Source organism: Mesoplodon bidens (genome assembly GCF_964165515.1).
Source record: "Mesoplodon bidens genome assembly, chromosome: 15".
Classification (NCBI taxonomy): domain Eukaryota; kingdom Metazoa; phylum Chordata; class Mammalia; order Artiodactyla; family Ziphiidae; genus Mesoplodon; species Mesoplodon bidens.
This window is the reverse complement of record NC_138171.1, coordinates 56,625,910-56,647,025: the sequence shown is the minus strand read 5'-3', so window position 1 is coordinate 56,647,025 and position 21,116 is coordinate 56,625,910. Positions and strand designations below refer to the sequence as shown.

At 49.3% G+C, this 21,116-nt stretch overlaps 1 protein-coding gene across 2 annotated transcripts in view; it reads left to right on the top strand.

Moving 5' to 3' along the window:
* The window catches only part of SNX29 (sorting nexin 29), a 555,171-nt gene that overhangs the window by 330,258 nt on the left and 203,797 nt on the right, over nucleotides 1-21,116 (top strand). For both annotated transcript variants that reach the window (XR_014017700.1, XM_081257848.1), the window contains exon 16: nucleotides 17,642-17,758. Coding sequence is in view for 1 of the 2 variants with exons in the window: in XM_081257848.1 (XP_081113974.1) it covers nucleotides 17,642-17,758 (117 nt within the window). In the remaining variant the exon portion in view is untranslated. The remainder of the gene's footprint in view (nucleotides 1-17,641; nucleotides 17,759-21,116) is intronic.

Here is a 21,116-nt window from a genome sequence, read left to right as displayed (position 1 = left end):
TGTAACCTCGTCTTAGCAGTAGCATCTCGATGCCGTTCTGTCTTCTGTGCTTTGAGAAGCAAGTCACTGGGTCCAGCCACCCTCACCGGAAGGGGATTCCGTGCAGGCGTGAGGTGAACAGAACCCATGCTGAGAAGAGCCACTGCACACAGCATGGCCTGTCTGCAGAGGCGACGTTTGAACTGAGTCCCGAGTGATGAGAAAGAGACAAAGGAAGAGTAGAAAGCAGAAGAAACAGCAGATGGAGGCTCTGGAATGGGGAAGGGCTCCTTGGTGAGCTGCGAGACCACTGTGTTGGGCCATAGCGAGTTAACAAAAAAAAAAAAGTGTGGCATTGTGCTGGGAAGGTTGGCAGGGACCAGCCTTTGCTCAGGATCCCGTGGTGGCAGGGAGCTCACCTCCTGTCCCGCTGAGGGTTAACAGTCATTGTTGGGGATTTTCTGTCGAGCTGGAACGGTCCTCTCGCACTGGCTGCAGGGCCCCCGGGCCTGGTTTTCTGCACTTGGAGTCGTGAAACTTACCAAACACAGGGGCCTCCAGTGTGCCATGTGCTGGGCTGAGCATCACAGGGTTTGTGCTCTGGGGACCCAGCGGCATTCCTGACCTCAGGGAGCTCACAGGGCTGAAGAGAAGGGCACAGCACAGAGTGGAGGGTCCGTGACACACAGCAGACTGATGACATCCAGCTGGGCGAGGTACGTGGACGTTTCTGGAGGAGAGAACGTGGAAGGATCTGGCACACGGGGCTGCCTGGTGAGAGGAACAGAATGTGTGACCTCAGAGGAGCCGGGTACTGGCCGCTGTGCAGAGGGCGATGGAGGTGGTCCAGGTGGGGGTCCTGGGATGTCGGCGGTGGGGGGGAGATTTCTCAGCAGTGGGGAGTGGCTCAGAGATGATGTCATAAGTGGAAATTCACTGTTGCCTCTGTTGCAAAGGCCCCAGGACAATTCTCTAACTTCAGAACTAGCCTTCCTCCCTGCGGTGGACGTTCCGGAGGCCTGGAGTGGGGGTGTCCAGGGCTGTGCGTCCTCTGTGTGTTTTCTTCCCCTCTCTTCCTCACTCCCCTCCATTGCACACTTGCTGTATTCTCGGTACTGTCCCTGGAGCTTTATGTACACGGTGTATCGGATTGATTCTTTGCACCCACTCCCCCAATGAGGTGGGCACCGTCACCCTGTTTTAGTGCGGGAGCTGAGGCCTCCCTCTCACGGGGGGATGATGGAGGCTGTCCTCCCTGAGGCCCCCTTGCCTCCGAAGCCGGTCCCCATCCAGCGCCCACACGCCGCCTTGTCTCTTTCATTTCAGACCTCTTGGGTCAGAACATCATTGGTGTTTGCTTAAAAATCCCTCAAAGAAGTTTCCAGAAACCCCTAGGGCAGGAGTTGAGAGGGGTCTTGTATTTATGTGGAAGAACGTCCTTCAAGCAGATGGGAGCGGGGGTAGGCGTTGCCGTCCCTTCTTCTCGGCGTCAGAGCCCCTGGGCTGCCTGCAGGGACCGACAGGCCATTCATCGGTGGGCTTTGAGGACAGATCGCTGTGTTTTGACCCAGAGACAGAGCAGTGAGCCCAAGCGCAGCCCTTGCCCGGACGGCAACACCTCCAGTCCGGGGGCAGGAGATGCCGATGTGCAAAAAGCAAGTTAAAGTAGTTTGTTTGCTAAGTACTGTGCTCGGAAAGGGTGAGGTGGCCACCTTCTGCTTTCCTGCTGGTGATTCGATGACCTGAGCTGGGCTGACAAGGTTGTGCAAGCAGGACCTGGGAGTCCCAGCACATGGGCTGGGCCTGTGGCAGCCTGGTCAACAAGACAGGCCCTGCTCACCTGAGGGAAGCACCACCAGGCCTTGACCCTGGCCTGAGGCTTGTGGTCCCCACCTTGCCGGATCCTCCCCCATCACCTTTCTCTTGTTTCCTCAGGCAGAGGAGAGCCCCTGAGTGAGGCGTCTTAAGTCTGTTCAGGGTGCAGTAACAAAATGCCACAGACCGGGTGCCTTACAAACAACAGGCATTTATTTCTCACAGTTTGGGGGCTGGAAGTCCGAGATCAGGGCACCAGCAGGTCCAGTTCTTGGGAAAGGGTCAGCTTCCTGGTTTGCAGATGAGCATCTTCTTGTGTCCTCACGTGGTAGAGATCAAGCTTTCTTGTCTCTTCTTAAAGGGCACTGCTGTGGTGTGAATGTTCGTGGTCCCCCTGCCCCAATCCATACGATGAAAACCTAACGCCCAAGGCGATGGTACTAGGAGGTGGGGCTCATGGGAGGAGCTGAGGTCCTGAGGACAGAGCCCTCAGGAGTGAGCTTATAGAAGAGCTTGGAGAGAGCCGCCTTGCTCCTTGTACCACATGAGGACACGGTGAGGAGTCGGCCGTCCGCACCCCACAAAGCTGGCCCCCCAATCTTGGACTTCAGCCTCCAGAACTATAAGAAATAAATGTCAGTTGTTCGTCTTCTGCCCAGTCTGTGGCATTTTGTTACAGCAGCCCGAGTGGACTGCGACGGGCACTAACCCCATTCATGAGGGCTCCACCCTCGTGACCTACTCACCTCCCAGAGGTCTCGTCTCCTCACACCGTCACATTGGGGGTTAGACTCTGACACATGAATTGTGGTCGGGGGACACAAATGTTCATTCTGTAGCGCTAACTTCATCGCAGGCAGAGGTCACTCACTGTGGATATAAGCCCTGGAGTTCTAACGTGGTTGAATGTTTTTTAACATTTAGAAACACTCATGGGTAATTTCTGTTCCTCTCTGCCCATATGCTACACACACTTATTGCACGCTTACTGTGTGTCACGTACTGTTCCAGGCCCTGGGGGACAGCAGTACACACATGCCCAGAGATCGCTGCCCTCCTTTGCTTCTCCCTTGTGAGGATCGAGTGAGTTTGAAGAAACAGTAGTCAGATGGGAGTGAGGGCTGCATAAAAATCAGAACAAGCACAGGGAGTGATGGGGCTGGGAGGACTAGTTTATACGGGGTGGGCTTGGAAAGCCATGCTGGCCAGGTAGTCTTGGAGTAAAGGCCCAAAGCTGGAGGAGGGAATGTGCCTGGTGGTTAGTTACCTGGGAGAGGGAAGTCTTCTGCAAAGGCAACAGCAGGTGCAAAGGCCCTGGTGTTTCAGAAAGACGTGAGGCTGGTGAAGAAGGGAGGGGCCGTAGGAGCCAAGGTCAGAGATGCAAGGGCTGGATGGACTGGGCCTCCCAGGCTGTTGTATGGACTTGGCTTTGACCTGAGTGACATGGGGAGCCACTGGTGAGTTTCTTTTTTTTTTTTTTTGGCTGTGTTGTGGCATGCGGGATCCTCGTTGAGGCATTCAGGATCTTTCATTTTAGCGTGACAGCTTCTCTCTAGTTGTGGCATGAGGGTTTTTTCCCTCTCTAGTTGTGGCACGCAGGCTCTGTAGTTTGCGGCACAAAGGCTCTCTAGTTGAGGCGCGCAAGCTCAGTAGTTGTGACACGTGGGCTTAGTTGTCCCGCAGCATGTGGGATCTTAGTTCCCAGACCAGGGATCGAACCCACATCCCCTGCATGGGAAGGCAGATTCTTTACTACTGGACCACCAGGGAAGTCCCCACTGGTGAGTTTTTGAGCAGAGCGACAGTGGCCAGTCTGTTGAAAGCAGATGGATGGTAGCCAGGGGGCTCTTGCCGGGGTCCAGGTGAGACGGCCTGGTGGCTGGGCCCGGTGTGCTGACAGATGAAGTAGTGAGAGGTGGCTGGATTCTAGATCTGCTTTGAAAGGAAAGCCATCAGAACTTGCTGTGGACTGCATGTGGGCTATGAGAGAAAGAAGAGTCTGGGGTGGCTCCAAAGTTTCTGACCTGAGCAGACGGAAGGAAGCTGGGAATTGTCAAGTGGGAGGAGGCTTGAGGGGGGAAATCAAGAGTTGGCTTTTCAGGCCATTTCCTTTGAAGTATGAGATGCCGATTACATATGCAAGTGAAGGGAATTCCCTGTCGGTCCAGTGGTTAGGACTCTGCGCTTCAACTGTAGGGGGCACAGGTTTGATCCCTGGTCGAGGAACTAAGATTCCGCAAGCTGCACGGCCAAAAAAATAAAAGATAAAATGGTTAAAATGGTAAATTAAACAAATATTCCAAGTGGGGCTGCTGAATGAGCAGTTGAATGTATGAGTCTGGGGGTCCCAGTGGGAGATGTGTATTTAGAGGTCATCAGGCTGCAGGTGCTATCTAAAACCGTGGGACTGGCTGAGGTCATCTAGGGAGGTTTTTAAAAATCTCACTTTGAAGAAGAAAGCTTGTGACCATCTCCCAACCCATTCATCCAGATGCTTAGTGGAGATGAGAGGGATTGTCCTACTGTGCAGTGAGGGTGGTCTGCCCCCGCGGTGCAAGGGCGACAGCCTCCTGGAAGAACCTGTGAACTGGCAGTCCTGACCCAGCAGCTGCCACTCATCCCAGGTCTGGGACAATCCAGCTCAGGTTCTAGGAATACAAGCACCAAGGAAGCAGACAGATCTTGCCACGAAACTGGTGCAAAGTGAAAGTTTCCGGGGCTGAGTCACCGTGGCCTGACACCTCCAGGGCCCTTCCTCAGCTGCTTCAACCTGATGTGCTGCATCCTTGAGCCAAACTCGTGTCCTCTCTGCAGCAGCTTCCAGAGGAGCCTCTGCAGGTGGAGAGTATTCAGTGTGTGGTGCACTTGGGTGTATGATGCATTTTCTTTCTTGGCATAAGTAGATTTCTACCTGAATGTCTCATCGGTGTTTTGGGGGCTGAGTCATTATGAAAGTGGGAGGGCAATCAATTTTTTAGGCCAGGCATCGCCTGTTTAGCTTGCTGAAGGCAAGACCTTTGTTTCTTTGGCAAGGAAAGTGTTGGAGAGCAGTCCACGTCCTTCACCTTATGGAAGTGCTCCAAGTTCATCCTCCAGCACCCGCCCACACTGCACACTTGTACTTGAGCAGCACTGTCCTTCTGTCCAGCTATCTGTGTCCACAGTTCACTGCTCAGCATGACTGTGTCCACCCTGGAGAAGCAAGGTGGTCGTCACCTGAAGGGGGCTCCTCTCAGCTTTAAGCCAGTGCTGTTTGGTATGAGAAAGAGACCATCCAGGGAGAGAAACATTTGTCGATGCTCATAAAATTTAATGTTTTTCATTTGCTGTCTTTCTTTCGAAACGTGGGCAAAATTTATCGAGCTGTGTTTAAAATATTCAGGAGGGCTCTATGTATTCCTTCCGAAGGAATATGATTAAAAATGCACCGGCCTCCCCTGATTCCTGGAAGACATTAGAATGTGACAAAGAGCCACATAATTTCAGGATTTACATCTTTATATGAAATCCTGTGCTTTCCAGCACCCTGCACAATAAACTTAAAAACAGCACTTCAGGGTGATATATTTTCTGGAGAAACCTGAATTAGGGAGCGAGTGGTAGATCTGTGATATTATGTAACTTCCTAGGTGTGGCATCCAGTTCTCAAGAATGAGAAGAAGCTGTCCCAGGGTGAGCCCCTCCTGTGTGCCAGCCTGGGGCTCTGAGGTCAGCTCTTGTCCCATCTGGGTCTCCCACCAGCCCTGCCCGCTCAGCACGATGGGTCCCCACTTTATAGCACAGGAGCCTGGGGGGCACAGGAGTGCTGCGGCTCGGACGCGGCTGGGCCTGGGTGTGACCTGGTTCTCCTGCCTCCTGCTGGCTAACCTCCTCCCGCCCCGCAAGCCTCCCCTTGTGTACAGTCTTCTGGACCCCTCCCCTGGCCCCTGGGACCCCACTATGTTCTGGCTGGGACACTGGCTGTGCTGTATGGGGACTGTCAGTGTCCGAATCCCTCGGGGGCCAGGGAGCTCCCCGAGGTCACCACTGATGCCCAGAACCTGGAGAGAAGGTGGCATATCCACCGGCTCCACTATCGGTGAGGGTGAGCTCCCAGTGAGAGCCCAGGACAGCACCTGGCACACCAGCGAATGACTGCATAGGCGAACGAAGTCATTCCAGAAGTGGCTGCAGACAGGAGGAACTTTATAAATGAACCACCCCAGGGCCAAAAGATGGTCCCTCGTGGTGGTGGTGAGCGTGCGCTCCAAGTTCGGAGCCCAAGGCCTCAGCTCGTTAGTCCAGACGAGGACTGAACCTCCGTGCACCTCCGTCTCCTCGTCGGGGTAGGGCAGTGTCGCTACTAGAGTGGAGAAACCACCAAGGCAGGGCTTTTCCTCTCTCATTTGCTACTATGTCTGTAGTACTTGATAGATGTACAGGGCTTGGTAGATGCAAATAGAAATTTGTTGAATGAATGAGTCTCTGCGAATTTTTGGATACTGAAGATGAATTTCTAAAGAAGAGACAGTGCTGTGGCTGGGCCTCAAAAGGTTGTCTGTGGATGAGCTCACAGAGGGACAATGCTGGGAGCTGAGGCCGGCCCAGGGTGTGCGCTCAGCAGATGTTTGCTCTTGAGGTGATGGCCTCTCCCCTTCCTCCTTCCACCTCCACACCCTGCCACCAGCAGGCTGGAGAAAGCTTTCTGTGCTGGGGAGACAGACGAGGCCAGCACCGAGCTGCCTTCCCAGTCCAGGATCCCTGGGAATAGATAGCTGTCCTCTGTGAGCAAGCCTGTAACAGCAGTGCTTTTGAAAGGAGAGGGCAGCAAAGCCTTTTTTTAAGACTTAAAAAAAAAATTGATTGATTGATTGATTGATTGCTGCCTTGGGTCTTCATTGCTGCATGCGGGCTTTCTCTAGTTGCGGCGAGCCAGGGCTACTCTTCGTTGCAGTGCGTGGGCTTCTCATTGTGGTGGCTTCTCTTGTTGCGGAGCATGGGCTTTAGGCGTGTGGGCTTCAGTAGTTGTGGCATGTGGGCTCAGTAGTTGTGGCTTGCAGGCTCTAGAGCGCAGGCTCAGTAGTTTTGGCGCATGGGCTTAGTTGCTCCGCGGCATGTGGGATCTTCTTGGACCAGGGCTTAAACCCACGTTCCCTGCATTGGCAGGCAGATTCTTAACCACCGTGCCACCAGGGACACCTAGCAAAGCCTTTTAAAGTAATTCTTGACCCATTTTCACAAGCCCAGCCGAGCACGGTGTTTTGTACTTGTAATGGGTTATAATTACAACCATTGTTTGATGGCAGGTAAATGACATTATCTGCTGTGTTAACAGAAAGGAGCCTTCACCGTCTTCTCCTCTGTTGCCCCCCACCCTTCATTGATCCAGCAGAAATAAGCTCTGGAAGTGTCTGGTGTTGTCAGTGGCTTTGGCTGCCATCCCTAGGAAGACATGTGGAGTCGAGTGAGGTCTTGCGTTCCATGACAGGCCTGGGAGGCGGCGCTGTATGCTGGGGTGCGTGGAGGCTGGCCACGCAGGGCCACACCTCCTCCTGTGGGTGCCTTGTGTAAGAAAAGGAGCGTGGGTCTGGCGTCACCTAGTGCCCTCATCTCTGTGTGACCACGGGCGAATGTTCTAGCCGCTTTGGGCCTCAGTTTCCTCCCCTGTAAGATGGGAGAAGCAGGGCACCTAGCGAAGTGTCTAAGGCCTCTGTGTGTCGTTGTGCAGGTTGTACACTGAGCGAGGGCATGTGGCTCTCAGGACCAGTGTGAGCTGTGTCCACCCCGTGAGCCACTCACTGAGCCCCTGCGGGGCTGTGGCCGCTCAGAGACACACTTTTCCTTACAAAAGAGCCTTTTTGTGTGGCCCTGAAAGTGCTTGACATGTAGTGAGTGCTCAGAAAACAGTAACTGCTTTTACACTCTTGAGGAATCATTTATGGAGAACATGGATAAACGTGTCAAAGGATCTGGGGAGTAAGGTAAACTGAGATACGAATTCATCTTTGAAGGGTGGATAGCATTCTAGGAGACGTGCACAGAGGGAAGTGTAGGGGCAGGATGAAATTTCATATGATCAGTGTCGGGTTTTCCCGACATTTCTTTCTCTCCCCTTTCCACCTCTTCCCTCCCTTCTCCACCTTGCCCCTCCTCCCATCGCTTGTACACCATGCCAGGGAAATTCGTGGAAAGCCACTGAAAGATATTTTTAAACTTTGGATTATGGAGAAATTTAATGTAGACAGAATAGTGTAACGAGTGTTACACTATAACGTACCCCCTGTACCCATCACACAGCCTCATCCGGCTCCAGCTGCCAAGGCCAATCCTACTCCATGCCTAACCCTCCATTGCCTTCACCTCCATATTCTTTTGAAGCAGATAGCAGACCTCTTGTCATTTCTTCGTCAACATCAGTGAAATGTTTTAAGCAGAGAAGGGATGTGATCGGGTTTGGGTCACAGGGAGGCCATTTGAGCGCCACCTTGGGGGTGGGGCGGAGGACAAGAGGGCAGCGGGGTGGCAGCTGGAGACTGTTGTGTTTGCCCAGGTGGGAGATGGGGGGCTTCTCAACCAAGGCTTGGGTGACAGAGATGGAAGAGTGGGGACAGATCTGAAGGTGATTAAGGCTGTAGGTTCTGTGGGACTAGTGACACCGGATGTTTTTCTTGGTGCCGGTTTAATGGCATAATAATGGCCACCAGTTACGGAGCGCTCGGTGCCTGTGGGCTCCCAGCTGAGCGCCTCTTGTGTATATATCACCTTGCTCAGATCTCACAAAAACCCTGTGAAATCTACACTGTTAACCTCACTTTATAAATGAGAAACTGAGACCCAGGTTGGTGAAAGCTTCTTCCCGGAAGTCACAGCTAGAAGCAGGGGGAATCCCAGGTCGCTGGGCTCTGGAGTTTGTGCCTTAAATACCAGGCTGTGAGACCTCTCTGGTAATGCCACCAGGATGGGTGACAGGGGTTTTTTTTTGGCTGTGCTGCGTGGCATGCAGGATCTTAGTTCCCTGACCAGGGATCAAACCCGCAGTGGAAGCACAGAGTCTTAACCACTGGACCTCCAGGGAAGTCCCAGGATGGGTGACAGTTGATGGAACCTGTTTAAAAACTTCCACAGATGCATGAGGCCTCTTGTGTTATTCTTCTGATAGGAACGTGTCTTTCAGCAGAGGGCTGGGACTCAGGGTTTTGTTTTTGCTTTTTTTCCCCTGTCCTTGCTCATTTATCTCAAACGACCACCAGGAAGGTGTTGGCTGCTCTTTTATTATTGCTGTTTCTGTATATTCTGCCTTTGCTCTTTAAGGGCCATTAGTGGAAAGCAGGAAAGAAAAGGTGTTATCTGGGTGGGTAGCAGCTGCTGCCTTGTGTGACCTTTCTCAGCAGCTCTCTCAGTGTATTCTCTGAATGGTCGGGTGTCGGGAGAAATGAGGGCAAACGTCGGGGACAGGGACCCAGCAGCTCTGTGGCTGGGCTTTAACAGTTACCTAACATCTGTTTCTCAGAGGCATCCCGTAATTAATTAGTTCTGGGTGTTTCCTCCTCCCCCATTAAACCATAATACCAGCCAAATGTTTTTAAGCATCCCTTCTCTCAAGCCCGCCGTCCCGAGCACAGAACGGCTCGTTACAGAGGAGATGGAGGAAGCCTCTCTTGCACAGGAACTTATCCCTTGGCCTCCTTGCAGGCTTCTGCTTATCTCAGTGGCGCTGCGGGTGGAGCCCCCGTGGGGCTGTCTCGGTGGACTTGAGGATGGGGCTGCTCCCCGGGCTCCCGGTGAGCCTGTCGCTTGGCAGCTTGACTGTGATCCAGGAGGATCAGTCCCGAGATCCCAGAGCTCTACCTCGTCAGGGCGAGCCTGCACTCCTTCCCGGGGTCAGCCCCACACAGCACAGTCAGAGTGCAAGGTGGGCTGGAAGGCACAAGGAAACAGGAGACTAGGGAGATGCGGGACCCCGAGCCCCGCAGTCACACCGGCCCCCGCTCTTGCAGACTGGTTTTGGGCAATCGCTTTACCTTGCTGAGGCTTGCTTTCCTCATCTGTAAAATGGGCATAAAGCTCAACCTCCCAGGCCGTGGTGCCTGCTCCTGTAAAGCACCTGGAACACCGCCGGACCCGAGAAGGCGCTCCGTTACGATAAATTAAGGATCACTCACTGTGGCAGGCACTGGGCGCTCCCCAAACTCTGTCATCGCTTTGTTCCTCATGACAAATCTGGACAATAGGGAACAATACCCCCATTTTAAAAGAAGGTACCAAGAGTCAGAGGTGTGAAGTAATTTACTCCAGGTCACACGGCAGTGAATAGACAGGACCTGGGTTTGACCTTCACGCTCCTCGTTTTTCCACACCTGGTTCCAGGCCCTGCTTAGAGGGCTCGTTGATGCCAAACATCTCCAGGTATTCCTGACAGCCCCCTGGAATGTCTTCATGTTGGAATTTTCATTTACACACTGGTTTGCACAGTGCCTTCATATGAAGCAATGACCACTTTGAAGAAGGCCCACCTTGGCTGCCGGCCAAGTTTCTGGGTTTCTCCTTGGACCCTGAGTTTTACAGTAGCTCCTGCCTTTGCTAAGGTTCTTGTTAACTCTGGGCGCTCCTTCCCTTACTGCCAGGGTCCCCCCGAGGGGCCTGGTTGCAGACCGGTCTGTGATAAGCCAGACTGGGCCTCGGGAGCAGCCAGAGACGGTGCCTTTTCCCGGAGTGTGTGCGTGATGGTGCCCCTTACCTGGGTAATGCTCTCTGTACTTGATCCCAGGTTTATCACCTCCTCCAGGTCCTCTGGTATCTTGAGATGCCAGCTCAGCATCCTGGTCATGGTATATGCAGAGAAGCAGGGTGGAAAGTCCAAAACATGGACTCAGAAATTTGAACACCAGTTCTGCTGCTTGCTTCCTGTGCGGCCTTGGGCAAGGTGTTTACCTTCTTTGTGCCTCTGTTTTGGTTTGCTGCTCGGTTCCTGAGCCTCTCCTTCCTCCTCTGGGAGATGGGCATGATCAGGCAGCTGCGGGCAAGGCCCACCATCAGTCTCAAAGAGGACGATGGCAGCTGTGATGTTTTTTTGAAGACGTCTGTGACCTCGGCTAGGTCTGGACATGTGTTGTTTCAGTTAACGTTCCTGATTTTCTTAGTCTTCAAGCCTAAATTGACTCTGTACAAGGAAACAGGGTATATACATCTAAAAGACCAACAGATGTTGATAACATTGGTTCTTATTTTTCTTTTCAGTTCTCTTCACAAATTTTATCCAAAAATGGTTGTATTTTGGCTTTTTTCATCGTTATTATTAGTCATTGTTTCTGATAATTATTAATGCAAAACGTTGTTTCAAGTATAGCATCTGTGTTGTTGATAGGTGCTTCTCAAACTTTCTGTGCTGAAGAGCCAGTTTTTGGGGGGTTTTTTGGGTTTTGGTTTTGTTTGTTTTTAAGTATTTCCAATTCATTGCAAACTGGTACTTTTGTAAAATAAAAAAAAAAACCAACAAAACCAAGTAGAAAAATTCCGGAATTCCTGGATTTCATACCAATATGAAATTGCTTCAGATGTTTCGAAATGCTTATTGTGAATTTCTGTGCTTGCCTCAGGTGGATAGCAGACAGCTCACATCCCCTGCCCCAGTTCACGGCCCCCTGGGTTGCAGACTTAACTTTGCCATTGCAGGAGTAACAGCGCTGCGCGTGGTGGTTGCTGCCATCTGGTGTTGGCCGGCAGGCTTGATGTGGTTTTTATCTGGCTGTGCCTTTGTTCACCTCCTTGAGAATCTGGAAGTTGAGAGCTGACAAGTGGAGGAGCTTCCGTGACATCCTGATTTTACAAATGATGAACTGAAAAACCTAGGTTTCTAGAACTAGGGAGTGGCCCCACTGTAATTCACACCTGAGTGTGTGAAATCCTTCCCCTTTGTCTTTGACAGTGGTTCGTGAGCCTGATTGATCATCACAGTCACTGGGGTCTTTAAAAAGTATTGCTCTGGACTCCCCCACATTGAATCAGCATTTCTGGGAGTGAAGCCCAGAAATCTGCATTTCTCAGAAGCCCTCCGAGCAACTAATGATCAGCTTGCTTTGGGAGCCACTGGTCCACACTGTGCTGCTTCCCTCTGCTCTGCGGGACTGACTCATCTCCTTAACCCCTGAAGGGCTCCTGTGCCCCAGGGTGGAGGGCAGGGAACACAGACAGTGGCTCTGACTCTGATGCCTTCGGCTCACAGCCTGACCTCTCTGAGCCTCGAGGCCCCATCCATAGGAGGCCCTGCCCACCTTACAGGAGGGTGGCGAGGGTCACATGAGCTGATGGATATAATAGTTGGTGTTCAAAAGTATGTTAAGGCAAGTGGGCACTGGCTAGGGCTTTGTCTTTACCTAGGCGGGTGCAGTGTCTTCATCGCAGAGGGAGGTTCTAGATCCCTCCCCACAGCCAGTGTCACTGGGACCCACAAACAGTTTGTGTGTTTTATAAAACTGAGGTAGATTCTGAGGCATCAAGTGAACATTCTCAGAGAGTTTGAGTATGTGACCAAAAGAGTCTCAGTTGCTGTTAAAATTTGGGGGTGTCTTGGGCTAATAAATCAGGAAGTGTCTAATTCGGTACGGTAGCCAAATGAGGAGTGAAGCAAGATTTACTTGAATGTGATTAGATAGAACATTCTGATATAAAAGGAAGAGCCAGAGGCTTTTTTTTTAAATTTATAATCTTTTCATGATTTGGCAGGTAATTATGATAATTCCTGGGATTTTCACAGACTTAAAAGCTTCTTCACAGACACATTATTTTTGGAGATCATCTTCCCTGATGCCTCAGCTGGAAGGGATTGCTCAGTCTCCTGAAGCTCCAAAGGCATCATCTTACAATCCCCAACTCAAATGTCACCTTGATGACGCCTTTCCCTGTCAATGATGACCCTTTATGCCAGGGATACTAAATAGGTGTCATCGCCTAGGCCAACACACTGATCAGTTGGTTAGGGCTGACTGGGTATCTTCTTGAGGAAGGTAGTGGTGATTGACTAGTGATGTCTGCCAAGTGGCAGGCAGTGGGAGAGAGCAATGGAACCTGATAGATTTCACCAGTTCCCTGTGGTTGGGCATTTAGGTGGGTTCCAGCCATTTGGAGCTAAACTTCTGCTTGAGCACGTGTGCAAGTAGAGGCACAGGCTACTCCACAGCAGGGGTTTGCTAAGCCACAGGTCAGTGATTTCAAAAGTTTGACAGATGTTGCCAAACAGCCTAGTGACTTAAACTTCTTAAATCTTTCTACTGTCTTCTCTCCAGCCTAAACGACAAAACCCAAATGTTGACTGATAAGCATTCACACCTTATTAGCTCATGAGCTGTGCACCTGCCAGACATAACTTGGGAACCGTACCTGCCGCCATCCACGTGTTCCCTTGGGTCTTTCAGAGAATCGGGGCTCAGTTCCCAGTGCTTTGGCCCATGTTGGGCTCTGTTGGAAGCTGCATCAGCTGTGGTCAGTGTATCTCCACCTGGCATTTGCCTCTGACTTTGTCACCGTCATAAGTGTTGTCAAATGGCACCTCCTCCTTAGCCGCCTTCAGATTAGTTTTCGAGGAAATACAACTGCTGAGAGTAGTAAGAAACATGACAGACTTCTACAGTGGCCCTGAGTGTTGATGGTGCCAGAACACAGTGAGTGCCCGGCTGTGATTTAGGGCATGGATCGGCCACAGGAGGCTGCCTGGCACGTGTCAAGGCCGATTTGAGAAGTGACTCCTGAGTCTTGTCTCTGGGCAAGGACTTTCCCGATACCCCATCTTCCAAGTCCTCCTCTCTCTCTGAGCTCTAGTCCGGTTTGTCTGACCTCTAGGATGTGAACCCCATGACTTTCCTGCACCCCAGCACTGAGAACAGTGCCTGGCGGACAGTTAGCAATTCTCTTGGTGACATTCCTGCTTTGGAGACGGTGAGGCTGTCTCCGCAGCCGTCTGAGCCACTTGTTAAGGAACATGTGGCCCTTGTCCATGTGGCTTCCAGAGACCTGCCTCTCCTCCTCCTCCTCTTTCGTGTCCCTTTCACATGGTCACCCACCATGTAAAATGAGCTTTCATTCACTGAGCATTTGCCACGTGCAGACATGGTGCCAAGCCTGCTAAGGGCGGCAGCTCATTTCATCCACACAGCGGCCCCGTGAAGTGAGCATTTTTTGTTTGTTTGGTTTTTGTTTTGTTTTGTTTTTAACATCTTTACTGGACTATAATTGTTTACAATATGTTAGTTTCTGATGTATAACAAAGTGAATCAGCTATACGTATACATATATCCCCATATCCCCTCCTTCTTGTGTCTCCCTCCCACCCTCCCTATCTCACCCCTCTAGGTAGTCACAAAGCACTGAGCTGATCTCCCTGTGCTATGTAGCTGCTTCCCACAGCTACCTGTTTTACATTTGGTAGTGTATATATGTCGATGCTAGTCTCACTTCATCCCAGCTTCCCCCTCCCACCCCATGTTCTCAAGTCCATTCTCTATGTCTGTGTCTTTATTCCTGTCCTGCCCCTAGGTTCATCAGAACCATTTTTTTTTTTAGATTCCATATATATGTGTTAGCATTCGGTATTTGTTTTTCTCTTTCTGACTTACTTCACCCTGTATGACAGACTCTAGGTCCCTCTACCTCACTGCAAATAACTCAATTTTGTTCCTTTTTATGGCTGAGTAATATTCCATTGTGTATACATGCCACATCTGCTTTATCCATTTATCTGTCGATGGACACTTAGGTTGCTGCCATGTCCTGGTGAGCGTGGTTTTTAATCCCCATTTTGTAGGTGACAGGCCTCAGGCTCACAGAGGTTAAGTGACTCGTACAGGAGCACACTGTTAAGTGATCCAGCCAAGACCAGTCTTGCACCAGAGTCTGAGCCCTTAACTGCCTCTCTCAGCTACCTCCCTGCCAACCTCTGGGCCTTTGCACCTGCTGTTTTCTCTGCTGGTTGTGTCTTTCTCCTCTTTGTCCACAGGATGACCTCCTAGAGCTCAGCATGTTTATGGAACGTAGAAGACCCGTGGGGCTGAGTGACCTTAGGGAGAGTTGTTGGGAGGAGAGGGGCAGGAGATGGTGTTAGGGGGAGAGGCCGGTGCCGGACCCGGAAGGAGGGTGGATTTTTATCCTTAGGGCAGTTAGAAGCATTGAAGGTTTTAAACAGCAGGTGACAACATCAGCTGTTGCTTTGGGAAGATCACTCTTGGGGCTTGGTGGAGAAAGGATTGGAGGGCCCCTGTCTCTCTCTATCCTATTCCCTGCAGCTATTGAGAATAACAAAGGAAGGTCAGGTGAAACCTGTAAATGCCCTCAGAGCCTCAGAAATCCTGGTAGGCAGTGGTTGTGCCTTTTATTTTGATGATAATGGGAACCATTTGTGATCTCACATTTCTCTTCTGAGGCTCTCTCTGAGTCTTGAATTCATTTCTAGTTATACTAGAGTTTGGAAAGAGTTGTTTGAGGAATAGTAAGCTCAGTATGGTTTATGTAAGATGAAAGCCGTTTATATCAATAAGTGTTTGTAGGGATATGTAATGGAGAAATTCAGGGTTTCAGAGCTTTGCCTAGTAACAATGAGCATTGCCATTTTAATGACTGCAGGAAATTATTTCATCAAATTTTGTCTCCTCAGTTCCATAGGATTTTCCCCCCCATTCCCTGGTGAAATGAAAGCTTTGTCTGATGTGGTCAAGTTACTCTCTGGCTGCAAAAGAGAACCAGCGTTTTGACAGCTCATGATAAACACCCCTTGAAGCTGGGATGTTTCAGTGTTTTATGCACTTATGGAAAATTGTTTTAACACTCTAGTTTCCACTGCCAAACAAAATTAAACAAAACAAAAACAAAGCAAAACCCTGCTTTGCTTTAGAAATGACAGTGGCACTTATTTAAAGCTTGCATTTTGTGGGGGCATATTAGCAGGTATTTAGCAGTGATATTGGCAGTTGTGTATGTTTCCTGCTTGCTGTGTGGTAAATGGATTCTCAGCCCTGAGGAAGCTCATGGAGGGTTTACATGATTTCTGTGTGGAGGAGTTGAACAGGCATTATTAGTGATGTTGTATTTGTGAAGGGCCAAAAGATCATCTTAAGCTTTTTTTATACAAAAGGAATAAGGCAACCGGGGAATATTAAAAAAACATTGTTAAAAGACTCAGTGACTTATTCTCCATTTGTTAATTGCATGGCTATTGCATTGTCTTTTATGCCATTTTCACTTTGCACTTCACACTGGTTTGAAAAAGGTGAGCATCTGAGGGACAGAGAGGGGATGACATTTGAGTGGAGATTCACAGAGCAAATTAATGCGTGCATCCGAATTATGGTTGGGAACCTGATAAATTTCATGTTGATTACACCTGGCTCCCCTTACTTTCAGGTGAAAAATTTTAATTCTTTTAAAGAGGCTAAGTGGTTGTTCTCTCTGATAAATTATTAGGAAACTAAAAAGTAAAGAAAAGTAGAAAGAGTGGAAAGAAAAATACCCCTTGACTAATGTTAATATCTTTGTTTATTTCCTCCTATACCTTTTAACCTTTATATAACATATCAAAAAAATAAAAATAAAAAGGAGGGCTTCCCTTTATTCCTCCTGAAGCATCAAGATTCAGGTTACTCTTTTTTTTCCCCACAAAGCTTCTCCTTACATCCTTTCTTTATTCTGACAGTATGTTTTATATTTCACATAGAATACTTATTATAAATGGTCTGATATTATTTATGTGTTATATAGAATGTAGTAAGTACCTGGCTGAAGTCTGGGGTATAGGAGGGATGATCTTTTGAGAAGGGCAGAGGGACAGGGGCTAGGTGGGGTCTGCTTGGCCTCTGCATTCTGGGGGGCTTCTCTGTAAGATGCTTGCCAGATTCTTCCTTCAGGGTTCCTGATGAGCATGGCAAGATTACATCCTCACATTTCTCTAAAACATTTAAATAAATTACAGTTGAATTTGATTTTAAGCCCCAATAAGATCACTCTTGTAATCAGAGAAATTACTGTATGTTTTGACCATATGGGATATCTTTTTTCTGTTTGTAAGTTACAGCTTGAAAGATCTGTTACTGATTCTGTACATCAGTCATGGGCCATCTTATCGCAACCTCCATTTTTATTTATTTGGGATCAGCCAAGAGTATTGAAACGTGGATAAATTCGCAGGCTCTTGGCAGGCCTGAATGGGCTAAACAGTGGAGTGGCAGGATTGTGGAGTGTGGCCCAGTGGTCAAGAGCCAGGGCTGCGGAGTCAGCCCTTTATTAGCTATGTGACTGTGGCCCAGCTCCTTAAACACCTCTGACATTGTTCCTCTTTCTGTGAGGTAGGGGCAATAATATCTTCCTCAAGTATTTTCCTGGCATAGAATGAGCAGTGACCATAGGGCAGCTGTGCTGCTGCAGGTGTGTCTGTCACCCTCGCTGTCACCATCCTCAACAAGGCTCCGGTTCTGTTTTCTTGGTTTTCAGAACCAAGGCCCTGATGAACAGAAATGGTCGGTCATTCTACTTGTACCATTAGCAGGGAAATCCTTGACAGGCACAACTCGGATGAGAAAGAAAGCCTTTGCCAGAAAATTATTTATTAAGAACAAAAGCCTAAGGTCCAAAAATGACCTGATACAGTCATATTGTTACCATAAACTGGGGACCATTGAGTCCATAATGTTAAAATCAACCAAGTCAGAAACGTATTCAACTTCTGAGTGGATTGCGTAGCTAATCCGTAAGTATAAGCAGTGTTACTGTGTCCAGCCCGACAACCTCCTGATGCCTTGCTGACAAGTGATGGTCTCGGAGAGGGCGGGGCGAATCGTGGGGAGGGTCCGCCCTCCGAGCCTCACTGCGTGGCGCTTGTGTGTTGCAGGTGGCAGAGATGCACGGGGAGCTGATCGAGTTCAATGAGCGCCTGCACCGGGCCCTGGTGGCCAAGGAAGCCCTCGTGTCCCAGATGAGGCAGGAGCTCATCGACCTTCGGGGGCCGGTGAGTGCTCCCACCCGGCAAGGCCCTGGCCTTGCCATTCTGCCCACACTGTCTGTCGGTCCACCCAGCCTCTGCTGCTCACAACCGTGCTGTTACGTGTGTTCAATGTCAAGGGTATGGAAAAATACAGAGGCTAAAAGAGGGAGCATCCGGGTACCCACCATCGAGATTTTACGTGCATTAGCCTTTACCACATTTGCTTTCCTTTGGGTGGGAGGGGGTAAAGTAAATAAAATGCTACAAAATCTGTCAAAGTCCCCTTGGCACCATTTCATGCCCTGTACCCATAATCGATATTCTGAAATTGGCATATAGCCTTCTCTTCCCTGTTTTTATAATTACTACATGGATAAATTTCCATAGAAATAAATAGTTTAGGTTTTGTGTAACTTTTACCTACATGGTATACTTGTACATATCTGTTTGCCCCGTGTGTATGTGTGTTTATGTTTATTTAGTATTATGGTTTGAGGACCATCCCACATAGATCTAATAGAGGGCTTTAAACTGCAGCACTCTTGATACTTTGAGCCATTTAATTCTTTGTGGGGTGGCTGTCCTGCGCATTGTAGGATGTTTAACAGCATCCCTGATTCCTACTCACTCGAGGCCAGTAGCACCCACCCAGTCATGGCAACCAAAGATGTCTCCAGACATTGTCAGATATCTCCTGGGGGACAGAATCACCCCGGTTGAGAGCTCCTGACCTAGTTTGTTCACTTTCTTGATTCTTTAATTCTCTGTTGAATGAAATACTACAATATTTTAAATCTGGTTGTGTTCATAAACATGTAGGTTGTTTCCAGTATTTTGCTACTGCAAATCATGTTGCTGAGAGCATCTTGTCCTTTTGTGCACATTTATAATAGCTTCTTCTTTGCTTTAAAACTTTCTTATGATGTCAAATGTTAAACACCCGAAGGTCGGCGGATGTGTGATGCACTCGCACATAACCATTGTCCAAATGAGCTATTGTCAGTCATGGTCAGTCTTATTTCAAGTTACCAGTACCTGCTTTTCCCTTCCATATTGGTTTGAATCAAATACCAGGCAGTTTCATCTGTAGACATTTCAGTGTGTAGCTGTAAAAATGAAGAAAACAAATAGAATATCATGGTCAGGCCTCCATTATCAGTAATTTGCCTATACCGATGAATATCGGTGTTCAAATTTCTTCTTGTCTCATAATTTTTTAATAGTTTTTTTGAGTCATGGTGAGGAGTGACAGATCTAGATCTGTCTGCTGTGAAAGACTGGACTTTTTTTTTAAATGATTGAAAATTGTCAAACTTTGGACTCTTAACAAACCTTGTTACACCCATCCATACTAAACAGCCAAGAAGTATACAAGGGTATGTTCAGTGAAAAATAAATCTCCTTCCTATCCCGGGCCCTTTATTGTCCTGCCCAGAGGCAATGACAATGATCCGTCCTGGGTTTCTCTTTACAGAGATGAGCAATGCTTGAGTAAGCCGCACACACACACCTACACGTTTAACAACCAGTAGCGGCTCTATTCCCTGTTCTGTATATTACTTTCCTCTCACCTATCTATGTACTTTGGACATCATTTTATTGTACTTCGCGTGTAGACCTGCATCCTTCTTTTAAAGAGCTGCACTGTATTCCTTTGAACTGATAATACCAAGGTTTATCTAACCAGGCCCCCATTGATGGATATTGAGTTGTTTCCCATTTTTATTTTTACACCAGAGCTGTCAATAACATCCTTGTGAAATCCACATTTAGAATAGAAGGTTGTCTGGCAGCTCATGGGGCTACACTTGCTGGGTGTAGACCCAGAGATCTCGTCTTGCAAGCTTTCGGGGCACTGGGAGGACTAGCCTCTTCTTCCATCCTCCTCCATCTGTTGCGGGAAAACCCTTCCTGAGCGCCAGCATCTGTCAGGAACTCCCCGGTTGTCAGAGTTCCGACGGTGTGTCAGGCACACATGGGTCTTCACCTTCATTCTCTCATTTGATTTTGATGACAAGCCTGTGAGTCGAGTGGAATTGGCATCCTCTTTAATAAACATGGCAGTTGAGATGCAGAAGGGTTCAGGCCCCGCTGGACTTCTCATTATATTCCACCACGGTGCTGGGCCCCCAGCCCATCGGCTTTCTTCTGCTCTGGGTCCCTTGCTTCCTCCCTCTGTGGGGCCTTTGCTCCTGCTGTCCCCTCTGCCTGGAATAAGGCTCTGGGGCCCAGGTAACTCACCCCTCAGTATCTACTCATTGCCTCCTCAGGAAACCTGACCAGGTCAGATTTTCCATGTTGAATGTAATGTTTATATGTGTCTCTCCCTTCTTCTCTTGCTGTGATTTTACATTTATCTCTCACTAATCAGTATCTCCATGAGGTGCCCCTCCTTGAGGGCAAGTTCCATGTCTCTTTCTGCTCCCTTTGAATCCCATTGATTCACATAGTAGGTGCTCAATAAATATAAGTTGACTGAGTGAGTGAATGAGGGAATGTCACAGGTAATAAGTGGTGAAGTCCAGATTTTCCCTGGGCCCCTCTGACATGAAAGCCCATCTTCTCTCCTGCCAGGCTCCCTCCTGCTTCCAGTCTGATTGCCCTTCAAGGCAGTGACATCCCTTTACCCAGAGGCAGCTCGAACCGTCATCAGATCCTTTCCTGCGGGCAGGTTGTGATGGCCAGAAGTGAGGAGGGAGTAAAGTGGTCCTGAAGGCTGTTGGGAAGAGCTGGCCATTTGGACATTGGCCCCGAGGGGACATCTTGACCCTGTTGTTACTGCCTCGGGCCCGCTCCAGTCATCTGCCCAGAGCCAGACGGACGGGGCAGAGGAGGGAGGCAGCCGCAAACTCATCTTCAGTTTTGGAGCCCCTGAGAGGCCTCTCCTGTGGGAGGTGCCCTACCCCGTCGTTTCCACTCTCTGCTGACCCCGGACTAGACTTCCTCCCAGACCACCAGAGTATTTGAGGGCCTCACGGTCAGGACCGGGTCTGCCTTATTCGGAAACCCCGGTTTCCTCTTCCATCAAGTGGAGAGTAACGTGGCACTAGCCGCTTGGGCTTCTCCACGAGATGCTACCGGTAAAGGTGCTTGGTGGCGGGCACATGGTAGGGGCCCCGTTTTCACCTCTGAGTCCCCAGTGCCCAGCACCCTGCCTGCCACATCGTCGGTGCTCCGTAAATGTTTGCCAAGTGAGAACTTCATTTTCATAGAGCAGAGGATGACTCCATGCACCAAATAATAAATTTTTTAAAAGATAGGTGCAGGGACACAGTTTCTTCTCAGTGATATCTTTTCATGATATTATAGACTTGGAAGAAGTCACTTATTTTAAGGAGAAGGGTTAAATCCTTATTTTAAGGATTAAGGGTTGAATCTTTTC